This window comes from Pseudonaja textilis, chromosome 1, assembly GCF_049901715.1.
Source record: "Pseudonaja textilis isolate UNSWEBS1 chromosome 1, rPseTex1.2, whole genome shotgun sequence".
Lineage (NCBI taxonomy): Eukaryota > Metazoa > Chordata > Lepidosauria > Squamata > Elapidae > Pseudonaja > Pseudonaja textilis.
Window position 1 is genome coordinate 24,830,714 of NC_141990.1, and position 18,261 is coordinate 24,848,974.

The following is an 18,261-nucleotide window of genomic DNA, read 5'->3' on the forward strand; positions in this document are numbered from 1 at the left end:
CCTGCTGTTCACCACACATGGTCTGCCAGATGTAATCATGTCTGACAATGAGGCAAAATTGACAGCAGAAGATTTTTTATTCCTCAATGCCAACATGATTCGGCACATAACATCCACTCCATTCCACCCAGTGACCAACGGTTAGTCCGAATGAATGGTCAGGACCACAAAGAAGGCAATCAAGCAGTTGATGACTGGGGACTGGGATCACCGCCTGGTGAACTTCCTCCTGTGTCAATACACGACTCTCAGCAACAAGTTGTAGCCCAGTGAAGGTCTAGTGAAGGTTTTAGCCTACCATTAAAGAAGTTTAGCTTCACCCCTTTTTCTTTTGCAATAAACTTCATTCCTATATTTCTGTGGGATTAGCAGTTGTAACTAGGCATGGTTTAGTGGGGGTTTGGGTACTGGACATAGTTACTCCATCATAAACCACAGTAATAGTTAATTTCAGCCATTGGGATTCAGGATTTTTGGATAACATAACATACCATCTTCTTCCTTTCTTTCTTCCTTTCTTTCTTTCTTCCTTTCTTTCTTTCTTTCTTTCTTTCTTTCTTTCTTTCTTTCTTTCTTTCTTTCTTTCTTTCTTTCTTTCTTTCTTTCCTTCCTTCCTTCCTTCCTTCCTTTCATGAAGGTTGTACCTCTGCCTTCATGGCAAGGCAGCAAATACATGAAGAATATTCTAGGAAACCCATTAGCACCACCATCTCTAGCTAGTTTCACACATTATTACTCTAAGGAATGGTTTCTTTTAACAATGGCTTATTGAACAAATCACAATAAATTGTGTTCCTATACTTCCACGATGGTTGCCAAACATAGTGGCTGGACTTGTACAACAGGATAAGGCAGAAGCAAATCAACTTTATTAGGGTTTATCATATATGTGTCAGCATATATGTGTGGGAGAGGTTAAGCAAATTAGTGGGAAAATATAATGTTAATGAGTTCAGGTTGGCTGTGCCAACCACTAATGCTAGAATTGTCTAGCATTTAAAACAATAGTTCTCTTCCCTTTTAGGATGATGGAAGAATTATCCTTCTGGGTTCAGTTCCAAGTGGGGAAAAAGACACTGGAAACATGGAGGCTGTTTAGAAAGACGGTTTAATGGTGGACAGGACCACATGGCTTGAAGCTCCTAGGTGAAAAAGGGGAGAGATGCTGAGAATCCCTTGGTTTCATACCCTCTGTTGGGCCCCACCTTAGTGTTTCCTGTTCCTGTGTAAGAAATGTATCCCATTGGCTGTCAGATTCCCAGGGGTGGGAGTCTTAGCTTACTTTGTAGACCAGGGGTCTCCAACCTTGGCAACTTTAAGCCTGGAGGACTTCAACTCAGCTTTGCTGGCTGGGGAATTCTGGGAGTTGAAGTCCTCCAGGCTTAAAGTTGCCAAGGTTGGAGACCCCTGTTGTAGACTTTGTCTGGACCACATCACTTCACCTGAATGCTGGTTAATTTTTACCACTCACTCTTACTGTAATGGCCCATTAGCAAAGCGGGGGTCGGGGGGGGCGGCGGCTGAGTTTCTGCTTCTGAGGTGAGTTTCTGCTTCAGAGTTTGTACTCATTTTTAGGGGAAATATTCTTCCTTTTTAATATTTCCTAGGATATTTAAATTTTCTAGGGGAGGGGTGGGTGCTAACTTCTACAAGGACTAATATAGTAAGCACATCTGTAATTCTGATAGCACATGATAGACATTGTCACAAAAATGTTTAAAAAAGGACAGGGCTGCTGACTCTGAACCATTTATTTTATTTTTCCAAGAATTTCCGGGTCTATGTGAGTCTGAAGATATTCAGAGTTTTGCAGCATTAATTCAGCACCAGAAAATTAAACACAAATGCTTCATTTAACAACTTTATAAACATAATAAATAGACTTTACAAACCAGTTATGGATTTCTCCAACATGGAGCAAACTCAGACAGAAGTAGACATGTTACAAGTTCAGAGCTTCAGCAGCAACTCAGGAGCTCAGAAACAGACATCAGTTTCACTTTAGTTCAGCAGGCAAGCAGAGGAGAGAAGCAGTTTCATTTCAATAGACAGACTCAGAGCTTCACATAGCTGCAGATTTGCAGAGCTTAATATAGAGCCACGCCTAGGCTACTTCTAATTTCAGTTTCCAAATAGTTTTCATTGGCTGACTTAGTTGCTATGCCTATTCATTGGCTGACCTTGTTACCATGCTCCATTCCAGTTCATGAATATACTCTGACAGAAGACATTAATGGAAATGTATTATGCTTGTGCCTGGATGTTAGTGTTACAGCCTGCAAAGTCTTATTCTTAACTAAAATAAGTAGGCAGGTACTGTGAGAATTCGATAAAAATAAAACAATAGACTATGGTAATCTGTGACCATTAGGATGCTTTATTACATAAGATACTGCAGTACCGAACGCCTAACTCTAAAACAACCATTTTAGGAGAAAGGAGGCACTCCCTTCTAGTAAATACAGCTTATATAGGAATCACATTTAACAGATTACATATAATACTTCCTGTTTTCCATACATAGAAGTTATACAACGTTTCTCACAAGAAAGTCCCATCCTCTCATGGACATCTCCCAACTTTTCTTCACTTCACCACTTAATCATCAGATTTCCTGTTTTCTACTTAAAAGATTACACAAGAGATCATTAATATCCCTATAATGTCAAGATGATCCAAATATGTATCTCAAACTAAGCCAAGGACAGGATATTTTGCAATTCTGTATAACTTTTAGCAGTAAACACATTACAAAAATGTTCTGATCTTGATACTTCCCCGGACAATCAGCACTTTGAAGAAATAATTGAATAATGAAGCAAAGCTTTTAATGACAGGGAACCAAGATGAGTGACATTCAGCAAGGCTTCTTGGCTAGCTAGAAAGATTGACATTCAATCGTGAGTTTATATACCCTGAGTTTTGGTCTAAAACTGGTTTTTGGTGAAGGTTAATTCTGTGCTTGGTGACGTTTAATCCTGTGTTTATTGATGGGATAATTTTCCCTATTCAGCTTCAACAAGCAACAGCTACTGTTGTGATGTAATTATTTGTATTGTGTTTGAATTTTTTCCTGCCTTATGGTTTCTTTTTCTATCTGGGGAGGGGGTCTTCCTCACTGCTTTAGTTCTATCTGGCACTGTCCTTTTGGGGTATACTTCCAAGAAGCAGGATGCAAGCTTGGCACTGATTTTTTTACTGCCTTTCTGGAGGGCATGTGACCTTTCCTTAAATCTGGATGATTTCCTTAGGATATCTTGTGAGGTGAGTGAGACCAGCTGGTATCTTTAAGTGGTGCAAATGGATCTAAGGATTGCTTTTCCTGGGTGTGTTTTTTTTCTGGAGAACTTAAATGACCTTTCTCCTAAGGGTTTCACGTTATAGCAAGAGATGGCTGCTTGATAGTTATCACTGCATTTTAACTATTTCATTCCTCAAGGTGCTCTGGCACCCTGCCTGATTTGTAACTCTGGCTTACAGGTATTTTTCATCTAATGATTGGTATTTAGGGCAACTTTTTGCAAGCAAAGTTTTTTGTATTTTTGTACAGGTAATCCTTGACTTACAACAGTACATTAGTGACCATTCAAAGTTACAATGGCACTTAAAAAGTGACTTATGACCATTTTTCACACTTATGAGCCATGGCAGCATCCCCACTGTCATGAGAGGCCAGGCGAGGAGAAGCGCCCTTTGACATGAGTGAGGTTGAGTTGGCCATGCCCACTCAGTCACATGACCAAGCCACACCCACCAACTAAGCCACACCCACAGAAGCAGTTGTTAAAAAAACTGAATCCCACCCCTGCCTTCCATTCAATTAAGTCTGATTCGTATAGACTGCCTGTAGCTTCCTTGGCAAGGTTTTTTTAGAAGTGGTTTGCCATTGCTTCCTTTCTAGGGCTCAGAGAAAGTGATTGGCCCAAAGTCACCCAATTGGATTTGTGTTGTTGGAAGAAATATCCCTCTGGGTTCAGTTCTAAGTGGGGAAAAAGACACTGGAAACATGGAGGCTGTTTGGGAAGATGGTTTAATGGTGGACAGGATCACATGCCTTGGAGCTCCTGGGTGAAAAAGGGGAGAGATGCTGAGAATCCCTTGGTTTTACATCCTCTGTTGGGCCCCTGTTTCCTGTGTAAGAAATGTATCCCATTGGCTGCCAGACTCCCAGGGGTGGGAGTCTTAGCTTACTTTGTAGACTTTGTAGACTGGACTACATGGCTTCACCTGAGTGCTGGCTGATGCAGTCTTCCTAGGTGCCATGTGGTGAGATGGGTAATCCTATCATTTCCTGAGGGCCATGTCTTAATCCCATCAACCTGGAGCTGAAGTGGGGGCAGGGAGCTGCAGGAAGTTGCTTTGTCTTTCAAACATGTTTCTCCTTTTCTTCATCCAGGGAAATATAATATTCTGCCTCTTTAATATTTCCTAGAATATTTCATTCTTTCTGGAGAGGGGTGGGTGCTAACTTTCTGTCTAAGGCAGACAAAGATTCACAGTCTCACAGTCTCTAGTGTGATGCTTTAATTGCTACATTGGACTGGCTCTCATTAATCTATATTACTTTGCTTTCTTTGGCGGCCAATGTCTTTGTCTCAGCAGAAACAGTCTTCTTTCTCTGAAGATGCTGAACTCCCAGTGGAGTAGTCTTTGGGCCATCATGGGAGTTCTGCTCATCCATTCAGTGGCAGGAGTGAATAGGTTCTGTCGGTGTTGGGACATGGACACACAAGAGAAGATGATGGTAAGTTGACTGTTTACCAAGGACCCTCTTTTTCTTAGATGGCTGTATTTGGGAGAGGTGGCACAGAACTTAGACCGTCCAATGAAAAGGTTGTGAATTAAATTCAGGTAAACCCAATAAAAAGCCTTGTAACATGTGTATGGAATTTGTTACCCAACATTATAGGAGATAGTTATTGATTTATATGGGGATTAAATAGAGATTATTGTCCTTGATGCTCTCCAAGCTTGGTTATTGTCTTGAAGACATTTCATTACCCAAACCAGGTATCTTCAGCAGTGCACTGATGATGTTACCTAGTTTGCATAATGAAACATCTGCAAGAAAACAACCAAGCTCAGAGAGAACCATGTATGCTAATTTAAAAAAATCCAGATGGCAATTGATTGTGGGTATATTACAGAATTAAAATCAAACAATATTTTTTGAAAATCATGCCTTATTATCTATATACTGGTCTAGATTTTCACGGCCAGTATCTGTAGTGCAATCATGAGCTCCAGAGTTTAGTGACTTTGGTTTAGACAAGCGGTCGCCAATTGATGGGCCATGGCCCACTGGTGGTCCACGAGAAAATTTTGGTGGTCCGAAGAGAAATCTCACCCCCAGAGCACCCCCCAAACAATTAATCCAGGCTGCGTGGGAACACAAGGCTGCGCCACCCACATGGCCTGCGGGAACCCTCCCCCTCCACTCACTCCTTACCTGGGAAATTTGCCTACTATGTTACTATTTTTCCTTTTTCCCCCTGATCATCAGCTGTTCTGCTGTGCCAGGAGATTTAGATTAGCTAGAAAGCAGGAAACCATTGCATTTCTTGTTTTCTAGCTAGTCTTTAGATCTTCGGCTCTGCTTTTAAGCAGACCCGAACCTTCCTTAGGACTGAAGCAGGGGTGGGATTCAACAGGTGTTACTACCAGTTTGGTGACTATATTTTGGTTAGATCAGATCTCTCTCTCTCTCTCCCTCTCTCTCTCTCCCTTCCTCTCTCTCTCTCTCTCTCCCCACCACCACCAACATCAGCAAGCCACTATCAGTCAAAATTCATATTAGTGGTCCTTGGGGTTTAAAATTATGAGTTTGGTTGTCCCTGAGGTCCAAAAGGTTGGCGACCCCTGGTTTAGACAACAGATCTCCTGACATTTTGCCAGCAATCTTGAGAGTATCTCCTTTTGTCCCCATTCTTAGTACATCTTAGCATTTCCTTTTGTCTTCACTTCTGCCATCTCTAACAGTTTTGTGAAATTGGGAACTGTGATAATGCAATGTGTTTGTTTGAAAAGATCCTTAGCAGCGCAAGCAAGCTTTTTGCAGTCAGAGATCACACTGTCTGTCTGTCTGCCTATATCTATCTATCTATCTATCTATCTATCTATCTATCTATCTATCTATCTATCTATCTATCCATCTATCTATCCTTCTTCCTCCTCCTCCTCTGCTTGTGTCATCTCTCTCTCTCTCTCCCTCCCTATCTCTCTCTCCCTCCCTCTCTCTCTCTGCATGAAGTCTGAAAGTGATGTGATACTTCATTAGAGGAGAGGGAATAAACTTTCCATCTCTTGTTTTCATTTCATTTCTTTTTCCACTTGAGGCAAAATGGTAAGCTGTGCTGGAGTTTAATCCATCTGTTTTAGCGCCACTCTTCCAGAAATCAATGAATTCCCTTTGAATGCCCTTTGTGGAGGGGAATGTGGTGGTCCATGAGCTCAGATGGTATAATCCAGCTGTAGAGAGGGAACCCATTGATGTAAGGGACTATGGAAGGAGAGCATACCAGAAGCAAGCTAGGCTGAGTTACCCACCGAATGGCTGATAATGGGAATTTGATTTCTCTATTGTCTTATCTTTAATCTTCTTTTCCAGATGACTAGTCTTTCCATGTCTTAAACTTTTACAATGCATTTTAAAATTAAAGTAAAAAAACTCTAAAATAATTACCTTTTTCAGATCTAGGTCAGTATGCACAGCAGATCCATATCTTTGCATGTCTAGAGCTCGTGGAGATGTCAACCAATAAATGTCAATAATTGACACCCTTTTTGGTTGCTGATAACTAAACCCTGCCTCCTGAACCTGAACAAATCAGTTGAAATCCCTTGTTTCCAGCTAGAAGAAAAATATTTCTCTTCTACCACATCGTTGTGTATATTTGGTGTTTTGCAACAACAACAAATCTGAGAGGATGGGAAGGGAAGGGCACCCTTATGATCAGCATGGTGGCAAGCCCTCATGGATTTGAAAACCTCAAGGGACATCCCAAATGTTAGCAGAATGGTAGCAAAATCTTTCCAAATGGCAGCCCCTGGGCAGCATGTAACAAACTGGTGGTGGTAGGCAGTGCTAAACCACACACACATTAAACACTAGAACTTTGGAAACTGATTGCTGAAACTGCATCTGACTTGATCTCACATGGAAATGAAATAGTTAAACTGAGCACGGGAAGAGGAGGTATGTGATGAGGATATCCTCCCAATCAGTGGTGGTATTCAGCAGGTTCTGACAAGTTCTGGAGAACCAGTAGTGGAAATGTTGAGTAGTTTGGAGAACCGGCAAATACCATCTCTGACTGAGATTTTACAGTATCCTTCCCCTGCCACACCCACCAAGCCATGCCCACAGAACCGGTAGTAAAAAAAATTGAATCCCACCACCGCTCCCAATGGAAAACAGAACCCTGACCTGAATTACAGAAAGACTGAACGTTTTGATGTAGTAGCAAAACTAGTAATTTTGCAGAGTTGAAAGATCAAAATAACCATTCCTTGCTGGGGAAAATAGTGGAGGCATGAGGCATTTATAACGGATTAGAGTTGGGAGGGCTTCAATAATGTGGAAATTGCTGGTAAGTCTGAAAGGGATGCCTGGAAGCTCAGGATGTTCACAGAGGAGAAAAGGATCTCATTCTGAATGTTCTTTAAGAAACGAAGGCAGAATGTAAATCGACTGGATATATGAAGCATTGACAGGAGTAATTTTGTCTTGCTATCTAACTTCATTTATGATTTCAAACCATTTATCTCACCTAGTCTAGGATCCAATTTCCAATAATGGCTGGAAATTAGTAGGTGGGAAATAGAAACCCCTCAAAAGTTCCTTATTTTTTGGCCACCTACCATCATTGAGAAAAGTAGTTTTTGCTGGTTCCTGACCAGGTGAAACATATAGGAAATTCTTTCGGTGGAAGGATGCAAAAGCAGACGTGACAAGGGAGGTTTGACTGGCTAGGTGAGATTCAGTCCCAAATTGCTTCCTACTTTAAAGGAACACATGATCCATGCACTAATAAGATTCTAAACACGACTGTATTAAATTTAAATAAGAACAGTTCAGCTTTAGAAAAACTTGCCTGCAAATTAACAAACGCCTGGCAGATTTGCTGGTGAGCCTTTGCTGAGGCACTAACCCTGAGAAAAGGAGGAAGGGGAAGGAGCTCTAGGCTGAACTGAAACTGCGTACAGTAGTTTTGACATCAATATCTCCCTGTTTGTCCCCTGTTTCCATTGCAGGAGTGCCTCAGGGCCTGCAGAGTGGACCTCTCCAATGAGTCTCCGGCTTCTTCAGAAACCCAAGAGAGCTGGGAAGGAGACTCAGAAAGCCACCAAGAGTCCCGTCAAAAGCATGATGCTTCCTATGCAATGGAGCACTTCCGATGGGGGAAGCCAGTCGGCTGGAAGAAGCGACCCGTCAAAGTCTTTAACGCTGAAACACCAAACATACCTGAGGAGGAGAATCATCAGGATCACTCCGAAACTACTACGGATCAGCCCGAAACTTCTATGGATTAACCCGAAACTTCTATGGATTACCCTGAAACTGGTAGGAATTAACATACATCTGAATAACCCAGAAGAAAAACAGAGCAGCAAAGCCACTACGGTGGAGAAAGAAAAGCAGCTGAGGAAAGTAAAAAATGATAATACTGCCTACAAGATGCACCACTTTCAGTGGAACACCCCAGCCCTGTCCAAGAAGCGCTACGGCGGCTTCATGACCTCAGAGCACAGTCACACTCCTCTAGTGACTCTTTTTAAGAATGCCATCATCAAAACTGCTTATAAGAAAGGCCAGTAAGGGTGAGGGAGATCAGGACCAACCGTACCCTGGCATTGTAGCAATGGGGGAAAGGGTCTGGGCGCCTCACCTATGAATTTCTCTGACATATTTCATGATAATATTATTAATGAATATCATTTATTTTCATTGTTTTTACCTATTGATGTTAAATAAGAAACTCATTGCTTAGGAGACACCTTCACATTTGCCTTCTGGTTTTGAATATACCAATAATTGGTGGGAAACGTGAGTGGCAGATCTTTAAGCTGACATCTGCCATTATGTGCAAGTAAGCAGGAAGAAGAGCTAAAGGAGTAGTTATCTTTCAGAGGGACAGATTATTTTTATATTTTAAACCAGCTGTACAATACTGTAAATGAAAGGATTAAAGTTATAAAATACTACTACTAATACATTTCTTTTGCAAACCGACCGAGTCTTTGAGGTTGTCTTTTGGTCACTTGGGGTGCAATCTTTATCATTTCAGAGTCTCCAGCCTTGCAGCAGGCAGGGATACAATGTTGAATGGCGTCAACATTAAAAAAAGAATGATAAATTAACAGAAGGTTTATTTTTGGAGCAGGAAAAAACTGTATTTGGATTTGTCTTTGTAAGCCAAGAGTTAGTTCATAAGTGAGTAGACCAAAAAGCAGGCAAAGCCAAATCACTTTTATATACATATCCCAAGGGAAATGGATGCCATCTCTAAATATTTACCTTCCCCCCACCCCACCCCTTTACATTGGTGACCAAATTTGGTGGGGAACCATATCGTGAATACCTCATTTGGCCAAAATTTGGTTGAAAATGAGCATGTGCCTAAGAACCAACCAAAAGATCTTCCACATAACAAGTTTTGACTCCTCAGTTTCATCAAAAACTATCAACAACAATTTCATCAAAACTGCCAAAGAGAGGCTGATACAGAAAATGGAGTCCAACAAGGAGAACCGAGAGGCACATTTAGCTGCTATGTTGGAACATCTTCAGGAGAAGGTGAGGGGTCAACACTAGTAAGGATGGAGATGGAAGACGTGGGTTGATTTGGCTTTGCTTGCTTTTTGATCTACTCACTTCTGGACTAACTCTTGGCTTACAAAGACAGATCCAAAAGATGTGGATAAAGACATATATGCTAGATCAGAGGTCACCAACTGGTGGTCCTTGGACTACTGCTGGTCCGCGATAAAATTTTGGTGGTCTGCAGTGTACCTGGGTGGAGGAGCTGCTTCGGGATGACCAATGGCCAGTCTTGTAACTAAAACCCTGCAATATGGGACTGGCTAGGCTGTTCATGGTGGGGCTGGAAATCTCTGCTGTAGAGGGAGGTACGTGCAACTTGCAACTTTGCAGGTGGTGCAGTGTGCAAGGAGTTGCACAGCCCTTGCTGACCGGAATGAGGTAATGGTGCTGTTGCAGCAAAGTGGGGTGGCAGTGCAGACGGGCCGAAGCAATGGGTGTCGGCAACACGCGGCTCTTTCTTTCTCCTGCTGTGGCTTCCTTGTGGGATCTATGATTCTTTGTTCTTTGTGTACGCGCTAACACATCGGAGCCGGAGCAAGGAACAAGGACAAATTGTTGCCATTTCTTAACCAGAACTGTAGCAAACTTAAACTTTGCAGCCTTGTATGCTTTATGTGAATGATCAGTGCATGTTGTGTGATGTAATGCATTTGTGATAGGACGTTAACAAAAATTGCTACGTTAACAAAGATTGCTTCTAATAAAAGAGGGTTTCGGAGTTTGCTCTGGGCTCTCATCCCGGGACAACCTTGCGTTGTGTCTTTTTTCCATGAGAGACCACCACAAGTGGTGACCCTGACGTGATCTGCTGCGAGCAGATACGGGTTCTGCTCTCCTGTACTTATCGCATGGAAGAGGCAAAGGTGCGCACCATAATCGATAACTGTCACAGGCGACGATTATCTTCATAAGTATGGGAGGAAAACTGTCACAACATCAGGAGAAGCATATTACAGAGTTGTTGAAGTTAGTCAGAACCAATTTCTTTATCTTTAGTTCTTCTGGTAGGGAAAAAAACTGTCACGATCCAATGTTAAATTGTTAATGCATAGTGTATGGATGCAGTGTTCATGGTACCCTGAATGAGGTTCCTTAAAATTGGAAACATGGACACAGATTGGCAATGTTCTCCATGATGAGCCTCGGGCTGATTCAGAAGTTTTAACTTATTGGAAGATGGTTATTACTGCTTTAGAAGTCCAGCAACAGCCATTATTGAAACCATTATTGGATCCACCTCCGTATCAAAATAAGGTAGTCTTGTGTCTGCCTGTCTTGAGATTGGAAGATGTGGTATCTCCCCCGACAGCTCCTAAAAATCCATCAGGAGATGTCAAGGTGGGTGTTATGTCCCTGGAACTTGCCAAAGTCCCCACCCAGGTCCGTTCATGCTGCGGGGGCGTTTGCTGCCCCTCATTGGCTGGCTTCCCTCGACAGCCGGCTATAAAAGCCAGCTGCAGGGTTCGGTCAGCCGCTGTTCGCTGTGAGCCTGCTCCAGGCAGGGCTAACACGTTCAGTCCTTTATTACTTTAATAAAGTCTTGTTGCATCCATGCCCTGGTCTAGCCTCTCATTGCTCAATCTACAACACTGGCGACGAGGATGTGATGGCTACCAGAGGCAATCCACAACAGCTGAAATCACTCAATTGCTGAGCCGCAGCCGCGCCGCCGGAGAGCTTGGTCAGCAAAAGCGAAAGGAAGAGCGTCTGTAGCCGCTCGATTAGCAAGCTACAGGGAAAGTGAAGCGCTGCGAGCCGCAGCCGCTCAGCTCAAAAAGGGCGCGAAATTCAAACGGCTGTCGTTTGAATTCGAGTCGGAGTACAGCGCGGTGCTGTCATTCCGGGAGTCTCTGACGCCAGCACAGGGCGCGAGATTCAAATCACTGTCAGCTGCGGTCAGCCATTACTGCCTACGCTCTCCAGGAGTGCGAAATTCAAATAACGCTGCCAACGACCGTTGCAGCCTGAGCCATAGCGTAACCCAGAGAGAACAGAGAGATTCTGTGTAACCTCTCAAGAGCTGAAGTCACTAGTCTGACAAGAGCACGAAGGGCCATTTGTCGTCCCAGAGAGATCTCACAGCAGTGTAACCTGCAGAAGTTCACAACATGAACTCCAACCCAGCCTTCCCACCGTTCAAGCCTGATGAAGAAAAGTGGGAGTCATACAAAAATCGTTTTAACCACTACATCGATGCCATTGGTCTGGCTGATGCTGGGGAGCACAGAAAGAAGTCATTCTTCCTCAGTTATTGCGGAGCCATCGTTTTTGATACCGCCACAGCACTCGTTGCTCCACGTGAGTTAAAGAATGTTCCCTGGGCAGAATTGCTGGAGATCCTCACCAATCATTACTCCCCCAGGCCCTCACAGATCGCGAGGCGTTTCACCTTCTGGATGAGGAAGCAAGCTGAAAAGGAAACCGTCAACCAGTACATGGCCGCCTTGAGGACTGCAGCTCTCCACTGCGGGTTCGGGAACTACTTAGATGACATGCTCCTCGACCAGCTCGTCTGCGGGGTCAAGGACCTTCACCTCCAAAGGCGACTGCTTGCCAGGAAGGATCTCAACCTCTCCCAGGCCGTCGAGGAAGCCTTGGCTGCAGAACTGGCAACCCAGTCAGCCACCGAGATTCAAGGTCCCGTTCCCAAACAAAGCTGTGCCACCATCCACTCAGAAGAGGTGGTCAACGAAGATGATCCCAACGATCAAACAGACATCCACCGCCTCGCTCATGCCAAACAACCACAGGTAGGAACCAGGCAAGAAAGCAACAGTGCGCCCAAACACATCATCCTGTGCCTATCCTGTGGCGGACCTCACTCGAGAGCTTCGTGCAAATTCAAAGGTGCCATCTGCAACAATTGCTACAAAAAAGGCCACATCGCCAGAGTCTGCCAGGCCGCGCACAACTCAGCACAAAAGGTTCCTTCCTTTTCCCATTCTGGACCCCAAAGGCAAGTACTAAATTGTCACACTTGCTACCATGCTAACCACACCTGTCATTCTATTAGTAAAATCACACTCTCCATTTTATTAGAAGGTAAACCTTGTCGTATGGAGGTTGACACGGGGTCAGCGCTCTCAATCATCTCTTGGAGCACTCTCAAGAAAATCCAGCCCAGACTATCCAGAAACCAGCTCCAGAAGTGCCAGATCACCTTGAGGGACTATCAAGGGAAGGACATTCCAGTACTCGGCAAAGGCAAGTTCCTTGTTAATTTTAAAGCTTTCAAAGGCCACCTGCCTCTAGTGGTAGTTAACGGCAACCTCCCTAGTCTCTTGGGGCTTGATTGGTTCCCCTACCTCGTCCTAGGGTTAACAGGAGTCCATGCTGTCTCAGCTTCTGACACTGACTCCTTATTCACTGACTACTCAGACGTATTCAGCGATGAGTTGGGGTGTTATAACGGTACCCCATCTCATTTGCAGTTGACCCCCAAGCGGTTCCAGTCCGGCTGAAACCTCGTAGAGTCCCATTCGCCATTCGGCCTAAACTGGACGCAGAGCTGGATAAATTATTAAAGCAAGGGGTCATTGAGCCGACAGACTTCGCCAAATGGGAGACGCCAATTGTCACACCCCTTAAAAAGGACGGCAGTCTGAGAATTTGTTCGGATTACAAAACAACAATTAACCTCTTTCTACAAGTTAGCGCTTACCCAGTCCCGGTCATTCAACATTTATTGCACACCTTTGAGCCTGGCAACATTTTTGCCAAATTGGACATGTCACAAGCGTATCAACAGTTCCCTGTTGACAACCAAACAGCCGAATTACAAACTATTGTGACCCACAGGGGTGCCTTCCAGTGCAGGCATCTCCAGTTTGGCGTAAGTGTTGCCCCTGGCATCTTCCAATCCCTCATGGAGCGTATACTTCAGGGCCTCCCTGGCGTAGTGCCCTACTTCAACGACATATTGGTCTCGGCCAGGGACAGGCCCCAACTCTTCCAGAGAGTCAGAGCAGTGTTAGACAGGTTCAGACAGCATGGCCTCAAATTAAAAAGGGAGAAATGTGCCATTGCCACTAGACAGGTGGACTTTCTGGGCTATAGAATTGATGCCTCAGGCATTCACCCCCTAGAATCCAAAGTCAAGGCAATCCATGAGGCACCCACGCCAACCACTAAAGCCGAGCTACAAGCCTTTTTGGGATTATTGAACTTCTATGCGTCATTCCTACCTCACAAAGCATCAGTAGCAGAGCCTTTACACAGGCTCTTAGATAAAAAATCACCTTGGCACTGGGGACACAAGGAAGACACCGCTTTTCGCGCAGTCAAATCACTGCTCACATCAGACGCGGTCCTTATTCAATTTGACCCACACCTCCCATTGGTACTAGCAGCGGATGCATCCCCTTTTGGGATTGGAGCTGTATTAAGCCATAGACTACCCAACGGCTCCGAGGCACCAATCGCTTTCTTTTCCAGAACGCTCTCAGCAACAGAGCGTAACTATAGTCAAATCGACAAGGAGGCAGCGGTAAAGAAATTTCATGAATTCCTTTTTGGCCACAACTTCGAACTAATCACGGACCACAAGCCTCTCCTGGGTCTTCTATCTGGAGACAAGCAGACTCCCCAAGTGTTGTCTCCCAGAATGACGAGGTGGACCTTGTTCCTGGCGGCATACTCATACAAGCTCATCCACCGCCCAGGAAAAACGTTAAGCCCCGCAGACGCCCTCAGCCGCTGCCCCCTGCCAGCTCCAGCTGAGGACCCGGCCCCGGTCCATGCCATCTTCGATGTCACCGAGCTCGACCTTCCTGTCACCGCTCTCGACATCGCCACCAAATCCAAGACGGACAAAACAATCGCCCAGGTACTGGACTGGGTGAGCAGGGGGTGGCCGGGCTCTAACCTCGCAGCCGAATTCACACCTTTTAAGACCCGTCAACAGGAACTATCTAGCTTACAGGGCTGCCTGTTGTGGGGCACCCGAGTTGTCATTCCGACCTTGCTTCGCACACCAGTCTTAGAGGCACTACACGAGGGCCACCCGGGCATCGTCCGGATGAAGGCGTTGGCTCGGAGTTACGTCTGGTGGCCTGGCTTGGACGACGACATCGTCAAGTGGGTAAGCTCTTGCCAACCCTGTCAGGAATCCAGACCATCCCCTCCAGTCACCACCCCACAAAGTGGGAGAGCGCCAACGCGCCTTGGTCAAGGCTTCACATTGACTTAGCGGGGCCAATACACGGCAAAACCTTCTTGGTGGTCGTAGATTCATACTCTAAATGGATCGATGTGGCCCAACTATCCACGACCACCACGCAAGCGGTTACCAAGGCCTTGACCCGCCTATTCGTAACACACGGGCTACCAGATACCATAGTTTCGGATAATGGCCCCCAGTTTGCCTCAACAGAATTTAGCCGCTTTGCCACCAATCTTGGCATCCGACACATCTTCATGGCCCCCTTTCATCCTGCCAGCAACGGATTGGCGGAGAGAGCCGTTAGATCCACAAAAGAAGCGTTAGCCAGATTCAGCAAAGAGGACTGGCATCACAGACTCTCCCGCTTCTTACTAAGCCAACACTCAACCCCTTGCATGGTCACCAACAAATCCCCAGCTGAACTTCTGATGGGTAGACGCCTAAGAACTGTGTTGGATAGGCTCCACCCTCACTATTGCCCTGACACCCCTCTTGCTTCAATGACGGGGGTCAGAGATTTTGTCTTGCAGGAACATGTCTTTGCAAGGAACTATGCCGGAGACCCACTTTGGATTCCAGGAGAGATAGTAGCCGGTCCCAGGTCGTACCGAGTCCAGCTGGAAGACGGCCGCATCTGGAGAAGGCACCTGGACCAGCTAAGGAAGCGACAGGGTACCCTCGCCAGTGCCGGATCGTGGGCTCAGGTCAGCCCCCAGGTGCCTCACCAAACTCTCATCGAAGACCATTCCAGAGGCTCTTCGCCACCATCACCCGAGCCAAGGGAGCAGGCAGTAGACCGGGACTGCCCGATGGGTCCTCCGCCTGAACCATCAGATGGGGCCACGACATTGCCGGCCAGAAGCACTTCACCGGTACCAGCGCAGACCTCCGAGCGAGGTTGCACCCCATCACCAAGCCTACCTGTTTCCTCGAACTCTGAGACACTTGGGAACTCACCGGAGTTACGACGCTCGGGGCGCCAGCACAGACCACCCGCTTATTTAAATGACTATGCGTGTTCGCATCTGGGGGGAAGGGGTGTTATGTCCCTGGAACTTGCCAAAGTCCCCACCCAGGTCCGTTCATGCTGCAGGGGCGTTTGCTGCCCCTCATTGGCTGGCTTCCCTCGACAGCCGGCTATAAAAGCCAGCTGCAGGGTTCGGTCAGCCGCTGTTCGCTGTGAGCCTGCTCCAGGCAGGGCTAACACGTTCAGTCCTTTATTAATTTAATAAAGTCTTGTTGCATCCATGCCCTGGTCTAGCCTCTCATTGCTCAATCTACAACAGTGGGAACTCCTAAAATAAATACACCCCATGCTGGGAGAGTTCAAGCAGCTATGCAAGCAGCTTTTCAAGCAGGACAGCTGGAGGGGGAGGAGATTGACTCCATGCAATTGTTTCCCGTTCAGAGGCAAGTTGATAATGCAGGAAATTTACAGGCTGTCTGGAATCCACTGCCTTTATCTCTTTTACGGGAAGTAAAGAAATCTGTGAAGGAATTTGGCATACAAAGTCCATATGTTCAGGGTTTGCTTCACAGTTTGGGGCAAGCTCAAAAGATGATTCCACAAGATTGGAAAGACTTAATGAGAATGATTCTGAACGGGACACAATACGTGGTATTTGATGCAGAATATCAAAGAGAAGCAATTAACAGAGGAAATAATTCAGGGGGTTTGTATATTCCTGATCAAATCTATGGGGCTGGGCAATTTGCAACTGTGGAGCAACAGGCAACAAATCTGCCGGATCATTGCTTCCCTGTTGTTATGGCCGCTGTTATGGGAGTGCTAAGGCGAGTGGAGGAGGCAGGAGTGCCTACTAAATCCTTTTCACAAATCAAACAAGCAGCTACAGAGCCAAACGCAGATTTCCTCGAGAAGCTCCAAAATGCCATTCAGCGACAAATTTCTAATCCGGAAGCTGCGAAAGAACTCTTGATGAAACTGGCAGTGGAAAATGCAAATACAGATTGTAAGCAGGTTTTGCAGCCTTTGGTCGGACGGGGGGAGGCAACCTTGCCAGATTTGATTAAAGCTTGTGCTGTAGTAGGTTCGCAATCTTATAACATGGAGACCTTGGCTGTAGCTTTGCAAAAGGGTCTTAAACCTACTGGGAATTGTTTCAACTGTGGGAAGCCTGGGCATTTCAAAGCCCAATGCCAGGCCCCAGGGGGAGGTGCTTCTCTTTTTCGGAAGAAACTTCCATAGCAGAACACAAATCCTGGGGCAAGTCCAAAAACAGTATGTCCCAAGTGTAAAAAGGGTTTCCACTGGGCGAATCAGTGACGCTCTCAGGCTGCACCTTTGGGAAACCAATAAGGGGGGTATGCAGCTAACCCTGCTCCAAAGGCTGCACCTGTACTCAATGCATCACCAGCGACTACAGGAAGTGCTGGTCTGGACTTACGAATGTTAAAAGATATCATTATAACTTTTCCAAATCAAGTTTATATTGAGGACACCCATTTAAAGGGCCCCCTTCCTCCGCAAACGGTAGGATTGGTCTTGCCTCATTCCTCAGCTTCTAAGAAAGGGTTTTTTGTGATTCCAGGGGTTATTGATTAGGATTATACAGATATTATAAAAATTCAATTTTATTCAGATGTACCTGCTAATCTTGCAGCTGGAGACTCCATTGCACAATTGATAGTGTTACCCTATACTCCAATTAATCCATTGGTAGGGAAGCCTCGGATAGGGGTTTTTGGCTCTACAGAATGTTGTTCAGAGCTATTGGCCTTAATGAAAAACATTAAGCCATCTCAGCCCAAGTTGAATTTTCTTACAGAAGGGAAATTGTTTTCCGGTGTTGTAGATTCCGGAGCAGATATTTCAGTAATTCGGCAAGAAGAATGGCCCAAAGAGTGGCCTACGGAAGATTCTCCGGCTGTAAGTGGGGTAGGAGGTATGCAATTTGCTAAAAGTAGTGTTAAATGGCTTGTGTTTACCCATGAATACAGGAGGCCAGGGGCAATTCAGGCTGTAATTCAGCCACTGGTAATGCCTTTGCATGTCAATTTATGGGGCCGTGATTTGCTTTCTCAATTTGGAGCTACCATAACTTTGCAGGATTGAGATGCTAAAATTAACTTTATTGTCCGAGGTTCCTGTGTGGGTGGACCAATGGCCTTTAACCACTGAGAAATTGTCTGCTTTGCATGAATTAGTACAGGAGCAGCTGGGTCTGGGTCATATTGAGCCTACCACTAGCCCTACAGCTTACAAGCAGCTGCTCTCCCTCAGGGTGTCAACCCTAGAGGGATGCAATGCTGCCAG

The 18,261-nt window shown here is 45.4% G+C and overlaps 1 protein-coding gene across 1 annotated transcript; it reads left to right on the plus strand.

The window, feature by feature from the left end:
• The first annotated feature begins 4,301 nt into the window (after positions 1-4,301).
• LOC113452334 (pro-opiomelanocortin-like) lies at positions 4,302-8,947 on the plus strand. The gene is given in 3 exon segments (XM_026723785.2): positions 4,302-4,744; positions 8,254-8,563; positions 8,595-8,947. Coding segments are annotated over 3 exon segments (654 nt in total). The 5' UTR covers positions 4,302-4,624; the 3' UTR covers positions 8,819-8,947.
• The last annotated feature ends 9,314 nt before the right edge of the window (positions 8,948-18,261 follow it).